This window comes from Gossypium arboreum, chromosome 11 (genome assembly GCF_025698485.1).
Source record: "Gossypium arboreum isolate Shixiya-1 chromosome 11, ASM2569848v2, whole genome shotgun sequence".
Classification (NCBI taxonomy): domain Eukaryota; kingdom Viridiplantae; phylum Streptophyta; class Magnoliopsida; order Malvales; family Malvaceae; genus Gossypium; species Gossypium arboreum.
In genome coordinates, this window is record NC_069080.1 from 9541761 (window position 1) to 9561890 (window position 20130).

The 20130-nt window shown below is 34.4% G+C and overlaps 4 protein-coding genes and 1 long non-coding RNA gene across 8 annotated transcripts; 2 read left to right on the forward strand and 3 right to left on the reverse strand.

Annotated features, from left to right (window-relative positions):
* The first annotated feature begins 140 nt into the window (after positions 1–140).
* Positions 141–4946, forward strand: LOC108473764 (auxin response factor 18-like). Of its 3 annotated transcripts, none has more exons than XM_017775505.2 (14): positions 141–884; positions 1322–1437; positions 1599–1694; positions 1796–1849; positions 1985–2137; positions 2265–2349; positions 2472–2562; positions 2667–2831; positions 2918–3031; positions 3122–3194; positions 3276–3420; positions 3508–4103; positions 4183–4370; positions 4465–4946. In XM_017775505.2, exons 1-14 carry the CDS (start codon positions 830–832, stop codon positions 4607–4609), a joined length of 2076 nt encoding a protein of 691 aa, XP_017630994.1. In that variant the 5' UTR covers positions 141–829; the 3' UTR covers positions 4610–4946. The 3 variants fall into 3 exon arrangements, with proteins under 3 accessions (XP_017630994.1, XP_017630995.1, XP_017630993.1); XM_017775506.2 differs by having other exon boundaries at positions 141–631; XM_017775504.2 differs by lacking the exon at positions 141–884 and adding an exon at positions 909–1219.
* Positions 4947–9869: 4923 nt separating this feature from the next.
* LOC128284046 (uncharacterized) lies at positions 9870–10418 on the reverse strand. The gene is made up of 2 exons (XR_008274349.1): positions 10359–10418; positions 9870–10181 (listed from the first exon to the last, which is right to left on the reverse strand). It is a non-coding gene; the product is annotated as an uncharacterized LOC128284046 (long non-coding RNA).
* LOC108470654 (uncharacterized protein At4g00950-like) lies at positions 10196–12673 on the forward strand. The gene is made up of 2 exons (XM_017772043.2): positions 10196–11176; positions 11556–12673. The coding sequence occupies exons 1-2, from the start codon at positions 10544–10546 to the stop codon at positions 11619–11621; spliced, it is 699 nt and encodes a 232-aa protein (XP_017627532.2). The 5' UTR covers positions 10196–10543; the 3' UTR covers positions 11622–12673.
* On the reverse strand, positions 12425–14703 carry LOC128284045 (uncharacterized). The gene is made up of 3 exons (XM_053021531.1): positions 14484–14703; positions 13555–13637; positions 12425–12693 (listed from the first exon to the last, which is right to left on the reverse strand). The coding sequence occupies exons 1-3, from the start codon at positions 14560–14562 to the stop codon at positions 12658–12660; spliced, it is 198 nt and encodes a 65-aa protein (XP_052877491.1). The 5' UTR covers positions 14563–14703; the 3' UTR covers positions 12425–12657.
* A 974-nt stretch (positions 14704–15677) lies between these two features.
* On the reverse strand, positions 15678–18579 carry LOC108470594 (uncharacterized). Of its 2 annotated transcripts, none has more exons than XM_017771953.2 (3): positions 18312–18579; positions 16599–17480; positions 15678–16461 (listed from the first exon to the last, which is right to left on the reverse strand). In XM_017771953.2, exons 2-3 carry the CDS (start codon positions 17450–17452, stop codon positions 16005–16007), a joined length of 1311 nt encoding a protein of 436 aa, XP_017627442.1. In that variant the 5' UTR covers positions 17453–17480; positions 18312–18579; the 3' UTR covers positions 15678–16004. The 2 variants fall into 2 exon arrangements, with proteins under 2 accessions (XP_017627442.1, XP_052877492.1); XM_053021532.1 differs by having other exon boundaries at positions 18256–18579.
* Between the last annotated feature and the right edge of the window lie 1551 nt (positions 18580–20130).

Sequence of the window (20130 nt, forward strand, 5' to 3'; positions counted from 1 at the left end):
ATTACACAATCATGATCAACATTATACTTGTAATCACATGTTGTTTAAAAAAGAATACATCTTTTCTGGTAGATGCATTTAGAAAAAAGAAACGTGTAAAAATGAAATAAAACCATAATTAGTAAAAGAAAATAAATTAGTTGGTAATTTTAATCAATAGAAGAAACAAGGCAGCGAAAATCACATGATGGGAAGGGGGAAAAGGCTAAAAAAACTCAAGCTTTGATACCAACTAAAATAAAAGAGAAGTCAAAGTGGAGAAACTATTGGGTGAGACACAAAGAGAGCCGGTTTTAGGGATGTCGTAACGTTGATACAATGTCTCTAAGCTCTGATTTAGAGAGGGAATGGGAGGGGCAAACAACAACGACAAGAACAGCGAAGGAAAGCAACAACAGCTTCAGTCTTACATTATTATGAGTGCTTAAAAAAAAAATAAAAGGCAAAGCAGTATTGGAGACTTGAAAAGGAAGGTGGTTTTAAGGGGACCAGACAAAAGCAGAAAGCGGTTTTGTAACTGAAACGGGGCGTGGCCAAAGATTATTAAAAGAGGGAAAAGAAAAGAAAAGAATCCTCACTGTCGTTACACAAAAACTACCAACAATGAATTCATATATAACCGTCAGGCCCAGTTAGTCTTTTTTTTTTTTTTTAATAAAATTTATTTCTTTCCTTATTTCGACTCTTCTTGGGATCTTCTCTGTTTCTCATTAATGGGGTAGACTCTGCCACTCTGCCTGGCTTCAAAGACTTTGGTTTTTTTTTTAAAATTTTGCTTTTCTTCTTTTGTGCTTTATTTTCTTTGCATCGTGGATACCACCTTGTTTTGATGGCTCATTTAGAAGGTAATCAAAGGGGTTCCTCGACTGCTCATGCGGTTTCAGGTGAGTGTTGAATTACATACAAAAAAAAAAAGGGGTCTCTTTTGGTGTCTAAGAAAATGGCTTTGTTTGGTGGCCGAGAAACTAGAATAAAACTAAAAGTGGGTTTGTTTTAGACGGTTGTATCGTTGCGGTACGGACATTGGTGTTTTTGCAAGAGAAAATGAACTTAGCTCAACTTGGCTTCTTTTATCAGCTTTAATTTTGCTTGGGTGGAAGCTTTAAATCATGGCAAATACTTGAAGGGTTGTTTTTGCTTGTTTCTACTATCTATATGCATTTTTCTTGCGTTTTCTCAGCAACTCACTGGAGCTCCAAGTTAGAGTTTTTCCTATATGGTTTCTGTTGGACCTGCTTTTACCTTACTTTTTTTCTTAACTCCCGACTTCGAGAGAATTTTTTTTTTTTATGAATTTCATTTTTTATATTTTGTTTGATAGGTTCGGCTGGTGATGATCTATATCAAGAATTATGGAAGCTATGTGCAGGCCCCTTGGTGGAGATTCCTCGGGTTCACGAGAGAGTTTTTTACTTCCCTCAGGGTCACATGGAACAAGTAATTCTCTCTCTCTTTTTTTTTTTTCTTTAAGAAATTATTGGATTCTTCCTCTCTTTTTTGTTAAATTGCTTCCGATGGAAAATTCGAAATCAACTATGGTCTTGTTTATAAAAAAAATTCTGCAATTTTTTTTTTTGAGTTTGTACTGTGTTCCGCAGTTAGAAGCATCGACAAATCAGGAACTTAGCAATCAAACCCCACTGTTTAATCTTCCTTCTAAGATCCTATGTCGTGTTCTTCACGTGGAGTTACTGGTATTCTGTCTCTGATTTTGTTTCTTTTTATTCCTGTATGTTTTGATCTTGAAGAGATCATCTTATTATTATTTGTATGTTTTTTTCCCCTTTTTAAATAGGCAGAACAAGAGACAGATGAAGTTTATGCTCAGATCACTTTGCAGCCTGAAGATGTAAGTAAATGCTATGTCCTCCTTACGTCATGCCTTTTCTTTTTCCAGTGGATAGATTTGCCGAGGGTGAAGAAGGTTAGAGAAATAATGGGTTACTCTAGTTTTTTTTGATGCATCCTTATGTTATCATTACAGCAAAGTGAGCCTACAAGTCTTGATCCCTTCCCAACCGAGGCTCCAAAGAGGACAGTTCATTCCTTTAGTAAGATTCTAACGGCATCAGACACTAGCACTCATGGAGGGTTCTCTGTTCTCCGAAAGCATGCAACTGAGTGCCTTCCTCCTTTGGTGAAAACTTTGCTTCATTCTTTTTTTTTGCTTCACCTTTGCTTTATGCTATTACTAATCAGTTTTAGACTTTATACTATAGGAATATGCCGCTTGATTAAATATCTTTCTATTTACTTTTAAACAGGACATGAATCTAGCAACTCCAACTCAGGAGTTGGTTGCCAAAGATCTTCACGGGTATGAGTGGCGGTTCAAGCATATATTTAGAGGTAATAGTTTCATCCCCTTTTGAGATTTACTTTCGTTAAATGTGATGGTTTGGTAGCAGTAAGTAAACCTCTTTTGTAGAACATCGGAGCTCTAATTTTAACTTGTACTCACAAATGATCAGGGCAACCACGGAGACATTTACTTACAACAGGGTGGAGCACTTTTGTGACTTCGAAGAGATTAGTTGCTGGAGATGCATTTGTGTTTCTTAGGTACTTGAACATTTGGATTTTTTTTTTTTGTGTGTGTGTGTGCAGGTTCAGGTGTGGCATTTTTGCATGACTTTGGCTGTAATTGCACTTTTATGTCCTATTAGAGGTGATAATGGAGAACTAAGAGTTGGGGTTCGGCGGCTTGCTCGTCAACAGAGCACAATGCCTTCGTCTGTGATATCCAGCCAGAGCATGCATTTAGGAGTGCTTGCTACTGCTGCTCATGCTGTTACAACTCATACCCTCTTTGTTGTGTATTACAAACCAAGGTTGAATGTTCTCTGTTCATGCACAGTACTAATATTGTTGTTCTGGTTATCTTGAAACTGAGTTTCTTTCCTTTGCTCTTCTTCAGTACAAGCCAATTCATAATTGGAGTAAACAAGTATCTGGAGGCTATTAACAATGGATTCTCTGTTGGCATGCGTTTCAAGATGAGATTTGAGGGAGAAGACTCTCCTGAAAGAAGGTATGTTCACACGTGTATGTTATTGACCTACTCTTTATCTTTTGTTCTTCTTATCCTTTTTACCTATTGGGATTTCTTTTTCAAAATCAGGTTCACAGGTACCATAGTTGGGGTTGGAGATATTTCCCCACATTGGTCAGAATCTAAATGGCGGTCCTTGAAGGTTGGATAATTAGTTATTTGAAATGCTAAAATAATTCTTTTCTTGCTTTTGATGGTATTTCTTCCCAACTATTTCTTTTAGATTCAATGGGATGAACCTGCAGCAATACAAAGGCCAGAGAGAGTTTCTCCTTGGGAAATAGAGCCATTTGTAGATTCTGCTTCTGCAAATTTACAACCTACTATAATGTGCAAAAGACCAAGACCTGTCGATATTCCAGCTTCTGGTGTGGGAAAATTATTCTTTCAAGTGTTTTCTAAATAGAGACTGAGTACTGAATTTATTAACTTTAATTCATTAATTGAAATTGTAGAAATTACTACCGGTTCAGCTGGTTCAGCCTTCTGGTGCCGTGAGTCAATCCAGTCTCATGAACTAACACCAGTGGGAAGCACACTTGAGGTCCAGAGCAGTGAAAACCAGGTTATGTGTCCTATGAGGCAGAAAGAAGCTGATGATTGTCTTATCAATGGTAATGGAGGTTACAAATCAAGGACTCCACCTGAAAATGCCTGGCCACCTTCTCCTCTTGTGAATGTATCTTTGAACCTTTTTCCTGATTCAATGGAGAACAACTACAAAACAGGAGCATTGCAAACCGCTCTCACTGGTTATGCCAAGAGCCTAATGCATGACCAAGTTGTAAAAAGAAAAACTGAGACTTTCACAGGTTGCCGGTTGTTTGGGTTTAATTTGACAGATAGCACTAGTGTAGCTGCCCCCCCTGACAAGGAACAAATGAGCACAAGTATTGACTACAATGGTGTGAGAGGGCCTATCCCTGCTGCGTTTCATGTTGAACAGAAACCAGAAACTTCCAAGGAGCAGAAGCAAGTTGCATCGGAGACATCAACCCAGGAGATGCAAGCTAAGCAGGGTTCTGCAACTTCCATGAGAAGTCGTACCAAGGTAAACTTCACGGTTTCTGCTAGCTTAGACTGCATTCATTATTCAAGCTCATGATGAAAAATATTTGTGGATACCAAAGGTACATATGCAAGGGATTGCAGTTGGCCGTGCTGTTGACTTAACTGCACTGAAAGGATATAATGATCTCATAAATGAGCTGGAAAAAATGTTTGAGATCAAGGGAGAGCTTTGTCGTAGTGGTCAGTGGTCCATTGTTTTTACTGATGATGAGGGTGATATGATGCTCGTGGGTGATGATCCCTGGGTGTAAGTAACTTAAAAGCACCTCTGCTATATACATATATTTATATATTTCCAGAGTTGGTTATCAGTAAACTGTTTACATTACTTTTAATTGTAGTGAATTTTGTAAGATGGTAAGAAAGATCTTCATATATTCAAGCGAGGAGGTGAAGAAGATTAGTACAAGATGCAAATTTCCAGCAGCATCTATGGAGTGTGAAGGGACGGTTGTAAGCTTGGACTCAGAGCATAGGTCTGTTTGAAAACCCTAACTTAGCTTTGTTTTGTTGTCGTTAGTTTGCAATGGTCGAAGAGAAATGTAGCTGGTTTATTTTGCTTAGTTTTTTAATTTTAATTTTATTTTGAGAGCTTTGCTTAGGGACAGTAGAAGAGTGAATGAAGTGCAGAAACTAAACTCTTTAGTTTATGGTAAAAAAGAATAGGAAGACTTTGATTAGTTAGAAATGGAAGGATTGAGTTTAGCTTTTGCTTTGTTTGGGTGGTAGCGTGGTTTCAGTGACACAGTGAAGCAGCCTGTAAAAATATAAATGCTTGCATTTAGTTGTTGTTGGCTGGTTTCCCCTGGATGCCATTTTCTAACCCTTGAGATTTCTATTTATTTCGGTACATTTTGGAACCAATCTCGATGACTCTGACACCTCCTGCCCAGAGGACCCCAATGTGCTGTCATAAAGTTTGTGATGGCCTAATGCCATGCTGCTGCTGGTCCCTATTACTCAGGTTTATCCACATTACATGTCCTCTCATTTTATAAAGTGAGTGGTCCCCCGATTTTTTATTTGGGAGAAAGTTAGGTCCGGTTTCAGGCATTCATGGGAGCCGGGCTAGTACAATATAGAGTTAATCTTGTTAGGTTTGGCTTCATTAAAGGTGCAATGCTTGCTTATTACTTACCCGGCCATAACATTAACTAGGTTTTTTACAAGCTCACGCACACTGGTTCAAAGTAATCGGTTTGCGCTTTACAACACACATACTCAATGTTGTGAATTTATAAATGCTTCACAATCTTAGCCATTACAAGAGCCTAAAAAAAGAACCAGGTGTGAAGAAAGAAGGTGGATTAGCTAAGCTGTCCCTTTTGCAGACAAGTTGTAACTTAGGCAAGGGTTGTTTTCGTGGAGATATCTCTGCTTCTCCTAGAGGTTGGCATTAGTAGCTTTACCAAATTAAGGACCGGAAAAATAATGACTTTTAGTATTTGTCGAAAATCCATTTGATAATGACATCCAAGATGTAATCCATTTGATTTTAATGACTATATGCTTCAACTTTTAATCCCTTTTTACTATTTTTCTAAGAAAAAAATACTTAATCCAATTTTTTAGGTGCCGATAGAAGTCACTGAAGTATCACCATAAGAAAAAAACAAGGCAAAGACTTTGTCCTTGTTAACATTTCTGAACTTATTTTTCCAAAACAGATACATTTGAATAAAATGAAATTAGAGTCACACTAACACCAAAAGAAGTGAAATGAAATAACAAAGGCCGCCTTTAGTTCTCGTTTTTATTTGATGAAAAGGAAACAATGTGAAGAAAGTAGGAAAGGGCATGGTACCCTTTTTCTTTGATTAAGGAAAGCCCAACTTTTAAAAGTGGAGCAGACAGGGCCCAATACTTCATGATGATGTTGTTTATTAGATAACTTTTAGGCCCCCAGACCCAGGCAATTATGTTTACCCTTTTTCCCTCGTTTTAATTTCGATTTGATTTTTTATTTTCTTCGTTTTAAACTTTTTAACTAAAATATATAAAAACTTGAAATCTTATAAAATTCCAAAAAATTATTTAAAATATATAAAACTAGTTATAAAATTAAAAATCGTTTCTCGATAAAATGTTTAGGGTTTGATCCAAACTGGACTCGACCTGAATTCAAAAATTCTAATTGAAGGTCTGTGCACCTTGTCCAAAGGAAAAGAAAAACACTTAAAAAGAAAAGCAGATCAAAGTAAAAATTGCATAAATGTCTGAAATTAGTTGGTAATGGTCCTCGAAAGTTTTTTCGTAAGACAAATACAGTTGGGCCTAAATGGTTCACTGTTGATGGGCCTATTGAACAGGCCGAAAAGATAATTAGGCAAAAACTGTTTCACACCCAACTACTCCTATTTAGGAGACGAAAATATTTCCGTGCACTACAGCACAGTTGGGAGGGTCCCATTTGCTTATATTTTATTCAGTGATTAGTGCAGAAAAAAGAAAATGGCAAGAATTCAAGCTGGGAATTTTGATTCCAAAGTTTCACGGCATCATTGCGAGCTTCAGAGGAAGGAAAATGGTTAGGGGAAAATTCACTTTCCAGGAGTTTGGCAGTTTGGTTCAGTGTTGAAATTCAGAATGGGATTCGTCAAATGTCGGCATTACCTAAGTATCCTGTTACTAATATCTTGAATTCTTAATATTATTGGTGAAGATGGAAGCTTTAACTTTTGAGTACTCAAGTTTGAGTTTTATCTTGTATAGTTGTTCTAGTTTCATTATTCACATATGCTTTATACTTTTTTTTTACGTTTTAATTATTTAAATATAAATTTGTATTTGTAGTAAAACGAAAAAGAAAAACTTTGTTTAAAATAAGACTTAGAAATTTATTTACTATATCCTTTTTGGATAATATATAACATACCAATCTAAGATACCTCATTATGTTATGATAAAAAAGAGACCGCATTATATTGTAGCTTGCATGAACCATGTTGAGTCATTGACAAGCATATGGTTTTTTGGGCAATATTTTTTAAATCATTTTCAATGAATTTATTTGATAATTAATGATCATCTTGATGTGTTGCACTGGAGGCTAAAAGTGCTTACAGAATTGTCGGTGCTTTAAAAGCTTCAAAAAGTTAGCATGTTGCGGAGCCTGATAATTAAGAAAGAAAGCAGGAAAAGAACAATGGTTGGTTTGTTGCTTTAATCACTCTTCATCACTAATTAAATAATAGCGACATGATTAGTTGCCATGGCAATTTTATTAATGGAAGGTTGTGTAAGACAAAAACCCTTTGCTTCATTAAGTTTGAAATAATTTTATTAATGGAACAAAATGCTAAAGACATCAAGTGCTTAGTTAATCCCTTTGCTCTTTTTGTTCCATTAATTCTTTTGCATCATCTCAAAATGTTGCTCGTAACAATTTTCTAGATTCTCAAAACCTCCAAAATGGATTCTATAATAAACACGGGTTGAAAGATGATGAAAACGAAAATGGGAGATTGGTTAAATATTTTATATTGACATTTTCAATATAACATTAACAAAACTAGAACTCATTCGTTGTGATATAAATAGGTTTTTTTTTTTTTTATAAAAATATCCTAAAATTTTGATTAATTATGAAACTGATTCACTTTTTTTATTATACACGTAAATTACTTGAAATGAACACTAAAAGTTGGTGGACCTAAAGAGTCGCCACTAACATGCCACTTTAACCACCAGAATAAAAAAAATCAATTTTTGGTGGTGTCAAGGAGAATGACAATTTTACTATAGTAAAAATATAATTTTGAAGGATTAAATGAAAATTTTATTGTTAAAATTTTATCATAGTAAACTAAAATGATAAAATTTATCATTAAAAATAACCAAAATTAAGATGTAATTTAATCTAAAATGTAATTTATCAACATATCCTTCATGTTATCATGTTAAACTAAAAATGATAAAATTTTGATTTAATGGTTATTTTTTATTGCCGTTATTTATTTAGTAACAAGTTCAAATTAGTTATGTAAGTCTTTCTGTTGGTTGTGGTAGGACAATAACAGGTTCAAATTGGTTATGCAACCAACGAGTGTATTATTTTGGATTCTCTAGACTAACGAGATGTTTGAAGGTTTTAAGGAATCCCAAATTCAACTGCACAAGTGAGATCATCAATATTAGTAACATCTGAGCTACAAGATAATAGCATCGAGAAACTTGCTCCTATTGCGGTTAAATAATTTATTTTTCAAATTGTAAGATACAATGTTGTCGATACTGAACAAAATTGTTTAATTTTTTTTAGAATTGAGAAAGTTGTTCGTGTTGTAAAATTATATTTTGTAAGTAAAGTGAAACTATTTTAGAATGTTGGAAATATAAAATTATATTTTGTAAAATATAAATTTTGAATTATGTAAATTGATAGTTATTTAAATTATGCAAATAATTTTATGTAAATCATTTATATAATGTGGATTAATCTTTTGATAAGGGCATTTTAATAGAAGTGGTGGCGTCATTTTAAATGGCTCCATCCAATAAAATAGATTTTTTTTAAATAAAAAAACTAAAAAGAAAATAAAACCTATAATAGAACTAAAAAATAAAGTTGGCACAAAATAAATAAAGTGGTAGCACTATTTTAATTGGATCGACCTAATAAAATAACATTTTCTTTTAAATTATAAAAACCCAAAAATAAAAAATCCCCTAAAAAAACCCTGACACATTAAATAAGTGGTAGCGCCATACTTAATAGATCCACCAAAAAATAGATTTTTTTAACCTCCAATTATTAAAAAATAATAATATTTTCTTGATATTTATACATGTAGCACTATTTTTTTTGGTATTACTAAAAAATTAATTTTTTTATTCTAATAGCTGACATAGCATGTTGGTGACACTAAACTCTTTATCTCCACCGTTCATTTCAAATTATTTACGTGTATATTCAAAAAAATGAGTTATTTTTTATAATTAATCAAAATTTTAAAATCATTTTTATTAAAAAAAACGATATAAATATGAAGAAACCTTGAGTTTTCAACTCAGAATTGACATTTGATCTGCCAAACTTGATGGAGAAGGGATGTAGACATCCGCCCCTATATCGTCCGAACACGAACAGGACATATCATTGTAATAATTATAGAGGTTTGTGAAGTCTGTTGCATAAGTGCGAATATATCCATGATTTCTCCGACTCATACATCTATTATGTATTATTGAACAACAATTGATTCATCAAAAAACGACTTTTGTTTTCATATTCGGATGACGATGATAAACTAACGCCCACGCGGCAGTATATTAATGTCTTATTTTATTATAATAATATTATATAAATTTTCAGAAGAAGGATTAGCATTTAAAAGTAACTAATTTAGTTTTACATTATAGGTATGATTAATATTTTAGTAAATTGATTATCTTTTTTCATTTATATACATTATGTATGTCATTGTTAATTTTTTTCTAATTATTGGTTTTATTTAAAGAAAAACTTCCAAACCATATATATTATTTAAATAAATAGTAATTGAAATTAATATGATAAAAATATTAGATTAATTTAAAATTTTACAAATACGGGTAAACTCAATTATTAAATTACTAAAATAATAATCGTATAAAAAGTTATGAAAGTAAATAATACTTTAATTTTTTCTCGACGTAAATAAATTTTTCTTTTGATCTTCTCCAAAATTTTGAGAAATTATATTTTTTTGAAAATTTTAAAAGTATTTAATTAAGTTCTCCAAAAATCTCATTAATCTAATAAAAATTTTAAAAATTTTAATCATACCCCAAATTTTTAAAAAATATAATTACAATAGTAACACCAAAAAACAATTATCTAATTTAGTCAAATTCGAGTATTTAGGGGATGAGGTCAATTGGCATCCAATAAACTCCGAGCAGCAATCAAATGGACTCAAGATCACCGTAGTTGCTTGCACCCAGGTCTTTTATAATGGTAAAAAGTAAAAGTATATTTCCCAAAATTGTTGTTGTTGTGGTCGTCGTCCTTGGTGCCTGCCACACCTCTTAATTTGAATGAAAGACAGCGCATGCAAGGAGGAACAGTTGAATAAAGCTGAAATCACCACACAATTGACTCTCGCTGTTAAGTGCTTTCACTGTTATTGCTATGTTTCTTTTTTTTACCCTTTTTTGTTTCATTTACAAATGAGATAGTTAGTCAAAATGACTTTTTAAAGGCATATGTAGATAGCATGAGTAGTAGAGAGCTGATTGCAAAAATATGAATCACCTTTGCTAGATAGCGACGAGCGACGATTGACTTGAAACACTGCCTTTTTTTCTAACTTTGTACCTTCCTTCCTTCTCCCCTATTTATACGTTGCGTACATTAAACTCTTCTCTCTCTTTCTGTGTGTATTTATAAATGGCATTATTGAATTAGATTAGATAAATAGAGGGTAGAGAAAGAAAATTATGGGATCCGAGGAAGAGGAGTCAACCTACACACCGAAGCTGCCGCTGTTTTCAGCTTCACATGCACACATGCAGTCGCCAGAAAGATCGGGGATGTTAACCCCACCACTACACGCCTCGGCCTCGGTCCCATTTCGCTGGGAAGAGGAACCAGGGAAGCCCAAACCATGTACCGCACTCACCAGTTTTACTACCCTAAATGACTCTGCTCCAAAGTGTCTGGAACTCCCTCCTAGGTTGCTACTAGATGCCAAGATTGCCAAACTGTCCTCACCCACCACAGTCTTGGAAGGTCCCTACACGGGCAGGCCTAGGTTTCAGTCTTCTTCTTTCAGAATGGGAAGTGAGTTTTATGGATCATTTCGTGCTAGTCCTGAGACGCTGCAACTCGGGTCTATGGTTCTTAGCAAGAGAGGGTACAAAGAGAAAGGGTTTCTCGGTTTTTGGAGGGGAAGGTCCTTGAAGGCTAGACCTAGAAGGGAAGTTAGCGGGAACAGTTGCGTTAGGGATAGTGAATGCAGCAGAGACGGAGACAGAGACAGAGACAGCAGTGGCACCACCGGTGTTAATATCACCACAATTAGAAGGATTGGTAGCTTTCCCAGTCTCTCTAGTTCCAAGTCCCACTTCTGGGTAAGTTTCTCTCATTTCCTTCACATATATATTCGGTACCTTTCAAAGCAAAGGGTTGTGCCGCTGTGCCACTTTTATGGTTTTCGTCAGGACAACTCAACACACCCATTCATTTACTTCCTTAATTTTATACAGAAATTAACAAACGGGGGAATAAATTCGGTTCCTGATCCATTCATGGCACTTTTAGGAGCACTAAATCAACTTCCCATTTCTTGAAAGCACAAACTAGCATTTAATTAAAGCTTTACTCTTAAATAAGCTTTCTGGGTAGTTTATCTAACTCCTCAGTCCTCACTCCGTTTCACCCTGCTTTGTTTTAATTCTTGCACTACTACATCCAAGAGAGTTGTTTGATTTGTGGTTTTGGACACGACAGGAAAGTATCTATGAAGGCTTAATGCAAGTGGTCCCATGGACTAAAAAGGGTAAAAAGGATAGCTGACTTTTCCCTCTAGGCAAACGCTACTATATGATTACAAACAGGGGATAAATTACATGCACTGCACTGCAGGCCAGGCCACTGTTTCCAGTCAATCCGAGGCAGTTGATGGAAATGAGTGATCGAAGCCCATTACTATTTTTGTTCTTTCTCTAGATGTGGGGCTATTTTCAGCTAACCTTTTTTTCGGATGCCATCTTTATCGTTTGGATATATATCGATGTGGAAGTTGGCAAATCCAGTTGGTAGCAGCAATATATGTATAAAGATGCCATCATTATCATACCCTCCGCAGCGGGGACTTGGAACGATGTGTAAATTATGGCTTAGCTCTTGCCAGTCTTACATTTACGATTTACTACTAGCTGTGTAGTTCGTTCTCGTCTCATCAATGCCTTCTGTTGTGTCTTTATTTAAGATAGCTGCCTGACAGACGATTCACTGATTTTGGGATTACGTAGACAGTAGGGGAACCTCAACACCCATAGCAAGGTTTTGTTGCATCCATCCAGGCAAAGAAATGAACCAAACATTGCCCAAAAGATGGAGAGAGGTTCTGTAAAAAGTTGCCCAAGTTTCATGTCCAGCTTTATTTTTACAGCTGCCTTTAATAAACTATTTAAATGTTTTTAGTAGCAATTTTAAATATAACCTTGACTCTGTATCTGCCTTAATAAGATTCGACTTATTCAGAAATTAACTGAAAGAAAGGTACAATTCAACCATGTGAGCAACATATTTGCACATTGTTAATGTCCATGAAAAACAACAGAGGTCAAACGGAAGCAATCAACCAAAGAAACAACTTTAATTGTAGGGAAACAAATTAAGTAGATGATATTAAATTCCAGTCTGATATGAATTATCCATGATTTTTGAGTAATCCTCCACCACTGAAAATAAAAACAAATTAACACTCAAATTCTCATGCTAAAGATGAAGTTGAAGGCGCAAGAGTTCAACTTTAAAATCAAGTTTATTTTGTTGCTAATTACTAGCTACATTTGAGTTTCTGCTTCTTCCCAACTCATAAATCACATTAGCCCTGCTTTTTACCAGTCACACCAGCAACCACCTACAACAATGGAAGCACATCAGTGTATTGAAAGCCAGAACAAAATAATAGAACGCCCGAAGCATGACTAAGCCTAGAAATGTCCTTTGGGAGTATTTAGAGCTCTACTTATTAGCATATGCCAGTGTTTGGATATTTAAACTCAGAAACAAATTTAAAGTATATACAAATGATTCGTATGTAGCAAGTTTAGTTCATTGGCATGTCAACTCCAACAATACCAATTGAAATCGGTATCTTTTCACCAAGAGATGCATCAAGTGAAAGAAGCAGCATAAATCAGATAATAAAAGCTTATGATAAGCCTCGTCTTATCCCATATGCAAAGAACAATACAATCTGCAAAACTTAGGCAGAGATCTGTATTACAATCTTTTTTTATCCGCTTATAACTAGATGAGAACAGGTTTATTACTTTATACCAGCAGAAAAGTAACGAAGGTTAACAGGCACTAACAGTAAATTTGTCACCCGACTAGAACAAGCTAAACTTAAGATATACTGAAAACAATTCTCTTTACTACCAGCTAGAATGAGGTGTTCTTAGTTGTGGAAGGATGCCAACGACATAACCCATTGTCACTTAATGTGGAAATTATCCATCAATTTCAAATAGTCTTAAAAGTGCAGCCATGGATTAGAAATTTCTATATCACAAGAAAAAAGTTACCAAGTAAATGATTAAACAATACCCTTCACTGATACTAAGAAAACAATCTCCAAAGTTCTTGTAACATGTCCAACGCAATTTTATAGTTGGTATGTACTAAATACTCAACCCCTCCCCCCCCCCCAAAAAAAAAAAAAAAAGAAAAGAAAAAAGACTATAAAATAATCCATATTGCTAAGTGCAATACTCACATCTCTTAAAGCAGGCTGAGGGACTTGCTTTGATGATTCTAAGGAATCTAGAATGGGCCTTACAACAGCTGGTAGAAAGAGACCTGCATATTTTTACAACAGTGTGAGTTCAAAAAAGGAAAAAAAAAAAAAAGAAAAAAAAAGAAGGTTGCAATCTCCACACAAGTCGCAGAAACAAATGGAAATTCAAAGCCAAACTTGATAGAATAAGAAAAAGGAATGATGCAACAAAGTATTAATTTTCTCTTCAGATAGAGTCGTACTAGCATCTCTGAGAGCACTCCGGTCTCAAGCATTGCTTCTCAAAATAAAAAATTGCCTTTAGAATTTTCACCATTCTTTTGATTATGAGACACATTATTGCTTCAATCACATTGGTTTCTAACATAGAATGTACCCACTCTATACAACATTCAGATTTTGAATCCTTTGTGAAGTTGTCCTATGTGAACAGATCATACATCGGATAATAATTTATAAATTGAATTTTAGAACTCCAGCAGTGTCTGCTATGACACAGTCAAAGGGGCATAAATTTCTACAAAAAGAAAAAAAAAATCTAAAGCATTAAAATTTGATTCTTCTTTAGCTACACCAAGGATTATAACCAGATAGTAACTAACTACCATCAACAATGAAACCAAAATTGAAAGAATCCCTTGTAAGAAATTTCAGTAAATTAAAAATAAGTATATCTGATTAAAACTCTATATGATGCAGGAAAAAATAAAACCCTAAGTTTTTCCCTAATTCAAATCATTGATAACCAAACAGAAAAAAATCTAGGGATTGAGTATCAAAGAGAAATAAGGTAAAGATCGGTGTTAAGCACAATAGATAATGGAACGGATGATTAATTAGATTAATAGGAAGAGAGGAGGAAAATTTTCACAAAAAAAAAAAAAAACAAAGAGAAGGGGAAAATTCACCAAAACCAGCGATGAGGCAAGAAGCTGCGACAACTGGCTCTTGCACCACGAATATTTTCAGCTTCTGCATCACCGCCATCTTTCTATATCTTAATCGATTCTTTTCCTGCTTTCACTCCTTTTCGAAAAGCAACTTTGTGACTGGTCTTGGATGGATGCAACAATAACTAAAACGGAGAATCAAGACGATCCACCACATAAGAAATAGAACATCGGGTATTTACGGTTCGGGTCGGGTTATTGAATATTCTTACATGTTTATTTTTCCATAAAGGCCCCTAATTGTTTCTGAAATTACGTACAGTCGAAAGTTTGTTGGACTGGGATTGTCAGAATTTCAAGAGGGTAAAAAGGTAATAAAAGAATTGAAGGTCATTCCACATGCTTACTTAATCAAATCTTAATAGAGAATGTAATCGTGAATTGATTCGGGTCATATCTAAAAATTCGAGTAGTCAATTTTTTGTTCTACTTCTAGACATATAAAAATTCTGATTTATACCCATTACAAATCTTGGTTTCGATTGCGCCAATGAAATATTTCATATTGTTTATAGAATATATAATAAAATTTACCCAAAATTTTAAAATAGACAAATGATAAAATTATATAACAAACAAACATTATAAAAATAAAATCTTTAAAAGCTTCACAAATATATAACTTCAGGTTTTGATGTAACTTCATCTTTATATGTTGGTTTTGTTTTTTGGCAATATTTTTCATTATTTATTTTGGATTTGATAATGATTGATTTTTAATTTTAAAGTATTCTATATAATTAATGAATATTTATATTTAAAATTAATTTAATTTTTGGTATTTAAATAATAGTTTTTATATACATATTAAATATTAATAAATTCGAGATCAATAATAGTACATATCACTTTTTATTAAATATTTTAAAATATTGATAAAAATAGATCAATATGATACATATTATTTCTAGTAACATGTGCTCAATTCAGGTCCAATAATCATCTATCTTTAATTGGTAAAACCATAAGATTGTGCCTAATGTCTTGAGTTCCCAAAAACAAAAGCACAAAATGAGGGCTCAGCTAACCCAAATCCCTTTTTCCCACTCACTCAGAAATTTAATGACAGCATTTACTATCTTTTTCCTAGCCCTTACTTTTGTGTCTGACACTAATATATTCATAAGCCACTCGAAACAATTTTCGCATTGATTTTATCAAAGATAAATATATTGAGAAACTCATTTGTCTCAGCATATTTTCACCCAATATATATACAACAGCCACAGCATCATTTACGTTCCCAGAAGACACAGACACTACTAAGAAGCAAAGACCTACAAACTTGACAACAACTACAAGAGAGCGAAAAACAAAAACTAATTACATACAACATACAGGGCCTAATACATGTTAAATAAGTAGAAAAGAACTTAACATACGCATGGAAAGTATATATAATCCCAAGTACCCGACGATCCTTTTTGCCGCAAAACAATTTTTACGACAGTGAGGGGATTAGTTGAACTCTCTAGTTGTCTAGAAAGGTAGCATCCACCCCACTGTCCATCCCAACAGCAAACCAGCACCAACGAGACTGAGTCCCAGTGCTAAAGCAACAGCATACTTGGTTATGTCAGGTCTAGGTTGGCCTCGCTTCCCTCGTCTCTCTTTTCCGGTCTTTAGCCAGCTCTTCCGAAATTTCTGGCTTTTGTAGGGCGTCCATGGAAAGACTACAGGCTGCTCGTTATTCTTGATCTGGTGGTAAAAGGGTTCTAGCTGCAGCAATTGGAACCATTGTTTATAGGCAAAGAGTTGCGAGGCTTGTTTGAAGAGAAGCTTGATGACATGCTCCTTCTCTTCATAGGCTTTCTGTGCTGCTTTCTCAGCTTCCCTTGCACGTGTTTGCGAGTGACACAGTGCTTCTAGTAGCTGAGCCTTGGTAGGATCAGACTCTGTAACTTGCTCTAACATATCCTTTTCCGTTGTACTTGTACTGTAAAAATGAAGTGAATAAAGTTTAACAAAAAGAGATGATAGTTTTACCATAATGCAAACTTTTTTAACCTATCTTAATCAATGGAGTTGATAATACCACCACTTAAAAGGCTAAAACCATTGTAAAATAAACACCTGGACAATGAATTGGAAGCACATTGCATCTTCCCTTCTCCAACTGAAGACATCTGTCTTCCATGTTTTCTTACGGAGCCAGGAGACATCTGTGCATGATTAACCATTGGACTGCGAATTGCAACTGTCCGGGACTTCCAAGCCAAAGATGATACTTCACCACCGTCAAAAGAACCAGAACACACGTGCGAGTACCCCCTCACATGCACCTTCTGAGGTGGGGGAAGATCACAATTCTCAATAAAATCTAGTGACTTTTGTGCAACCAAGGAGGCCAGCTCGTCTTTATCTGTTGTGCGCCACCATGGCTCAGCCTTCCCACCCCCGGACCAGGGAGACTCTGGTTCAGAACAGAAGTCATTGGTTTTCATGGAAGCACGGCATTCAACAGATTCCATCTCCAAAAATTCAAAGCTTTCCATTGTTTCCTTTGAATCAAGAGAATAGCTATTGTTCTTTTTTCTATCAGTAATGGAAATATCATGTGCATCCTGCTGAAGATCACTACTTACTTTGGAGGAGTTTATTTCAGCTTTCAAGCTTTCCACTTCATCCTCTAAGGCATTCAGCTGCTCATTTGTTAAACTCATTTGGGGACCATAGTTAGGTTGCAGCTGAAGCCACCACCTCGTATCAGGGGGTAGATTGGAATAAGAAGGGGTCCTGTTGAGAGGCATGAAACCTATTGCAGGGTGATTATGTTTATCTGCCACGCCACTGGGGTTGGAATCGGCTTGTTTAGTGGAAGACGATGATTGGCAGCAAGCTAACTTGGGAGCTCTTTTGGCATCTTCTTGGACAAAGCAACGATTAGCTGTTCTTTGCCAGGCTGCCCTTGCTTCCGCTGCTGCCATTTACAATCTTTCTCTGCTACACATTTAGCTGTTTAGAAAATAGCCACCACTCATTAGAAACGAGATTATTAATCACTAAATCAGTCAGTCACAAATCGCCATCCAACTGAACATGTTTAAGACAAATTACTTTCTAAGTTGACATACATAAATAAAACCAATCCAAATACATGCCGCTACAAAAGCATAAAGTTCTATCAATGATCACTAAACAAAATAATAGATAATCCAAGTCCTTGCCCCGTAAGAACTACGTAAAACTTCAAGCATCATACGATACTTCACAATCAGAAACGATAGGCAAATCTTAAGTTCTTTCATCACCTTCGATCAAAATCTAAAAGAACATCTATTTCAAGTATACACCCTATTTTCAAGTATACACAAGAACCGTACATCTAGAAAAGTAGGGCAATACAACTCATGAATAAGACTTGATTGAACTTCAAAAGTTGATTTAACCCCACCGTCATTCATGAGATCACCCCAAAACACATAAAACAAAAGATAGAATGTCAAAAAACATGCAATGTAAATCGTCATCGGATTGGAAAGTTATAATTAAAAAACAACAACGGATAATTCGATAATTATTAGTAGAAATGAAGCATACAACAAAAACCAACTACCATTCAGAACAACCGCGAGTTGAAACCATAACATAGTTAACAAATGAAAATGAAAAAACAGTTTAAGGGGAAAAAAAGCCATAATTCAAGAACAAGAACACAAAAGTCGTCATAGAAAAGAAGATTAAGGCGGTGCACGTAACAAGGTCGAATAATTCAACGAACTGAACATACACAATAAAAGAGAAAAATAAAGGTATAGTCCATGAAATAAGAGAAAGATCACAAACCCAGGAAGAAGGAGGATAGAAAAGAGGTGGGCAAGCGGTAACTGCATAGATCTAGTATAAATTAGGTAGTAAAGTAAAAGAAATCGTTCTTTGGACAAAAAGGGAAGGTCAAAGAAACCGTTTGATTTCAATGGATAAGAGGGATACAAAGAACAAAACAGGACAGTCTTGTAGAAAACAGTGTTCTTTTTTCAGTTATCAAAATTTCTGGTACTTTGGTTTTTCTCCACTAACTTTTACGGGCTCTGTTTCTCTTTCTTTTCATTAAAACGAGGGGTGAAACCGAACGGCAGCGTTTCCATTCAAACCCTGGCGTGTCACTTCCATGGAGTTCTGTACGGGGCACGTGGCGGCTGATTAGGGGAATGAGGGTGCTGGTAATGGGTCCCGATTAGAATTTTTAAGATAAGGGTTTCCAATCTTGATCATTTTCGAGGTAACATTTTTTTTCTTGTAATTATTCAATAATAGCAAAAGAAAGTTAGACATTCATTACTTACGAAAGGTCGATAATATATATATATATATATGTATTTAAAATATAAAAATAATAATATGGTAATTTTTAATTGAAATTAAAAGATTTTATCTTCAAATATATCGAAGTTGAATTTTTAAAAATAATGGTTAATAAATTAAAATATAAAAAAATAATGTGTAATATGTTCCATATTCAAGGACTCAAATCACACTTTTTGATTCTTCCTAAGATAAATAGATACAAAGAAATAAAAACAGGAATTAGTATTTTTATAGAAAGGAGGGTCCATGCCATACAATCTCTGCCTGCTTTTGAAAGCAATGTCGGGGTTTTATATAGATATTTTACAAGGAAAAAAGGTGGCACTTGGTATCTTAATAAGGTAAGCCCTGTAGGTGATTTTTTTGTACTATGTAACGACTCACTTCATTTATCAATTAAACCAAATAAATGAATAAAAACACAAACTTGAATGAATCATAAATGGATGGGTAAAATTATAGGTTTGATATTGAAATCCTATTTTTTTATAAATTTATTCTAGTTAGTTAGTTAATTTTATTTTAATTATTTATTTAATTTGACTTAACAGATAATTATTTAATTCAATGCTTATAATGGTTGATTCTAATAAAACTGATGTAATTTTTAAATAATAATTTTATATTAGAAAAGACAAATAAAATCCAAAGAGAAAATCTTATTTTGATGGTGAAATTAGAAAAATCGATATTAATGAAAATATCATATGTTTACGTATTTCATTTGATTTAGCAAATATGTATATGACAAATATTTAAAATAAAAACGTGCCCACTGAATTACAAGAAGAAACCGTGGGATTGGCTTGGGTTGATTTTGATTTTAAAGAAATTGGGGTACGAAATATCCCAGCACCAACGGAACAGAACTCGTGTATATAGAAAATCAGCTGGTATCAACGATTTCATCGTGATGATTATCATTAAAGCGACGTAACACCACAGAAACAGACGTCAGGTTTTGAACTTTTGAAGTAAAACGGTTGTCTTTTGAAGTAAACAATGGAAGTGCGCATTGATTTTATCGGTTTCTACTCTGCTAGTTTGGCAATTGCCGATTGGCTATAATTATGTATTAGTGAAAACGAGGATTAAGGCTTGGGGACGAAGTGGCTATGATTGAAACTTGACTTAATGGTAAAGCAAAGCTTAATGGCTTGTACTTGTTCCCTTGCTTAACGCTTGAAATTGAGTTTTAATTATAATAGTCAGATTTCAACAACATTATTTAGATATATTTATTCATTTATTTATTTGTAAGTCAATTTCATAAAGATTCAATCTATTAAAACCTTAG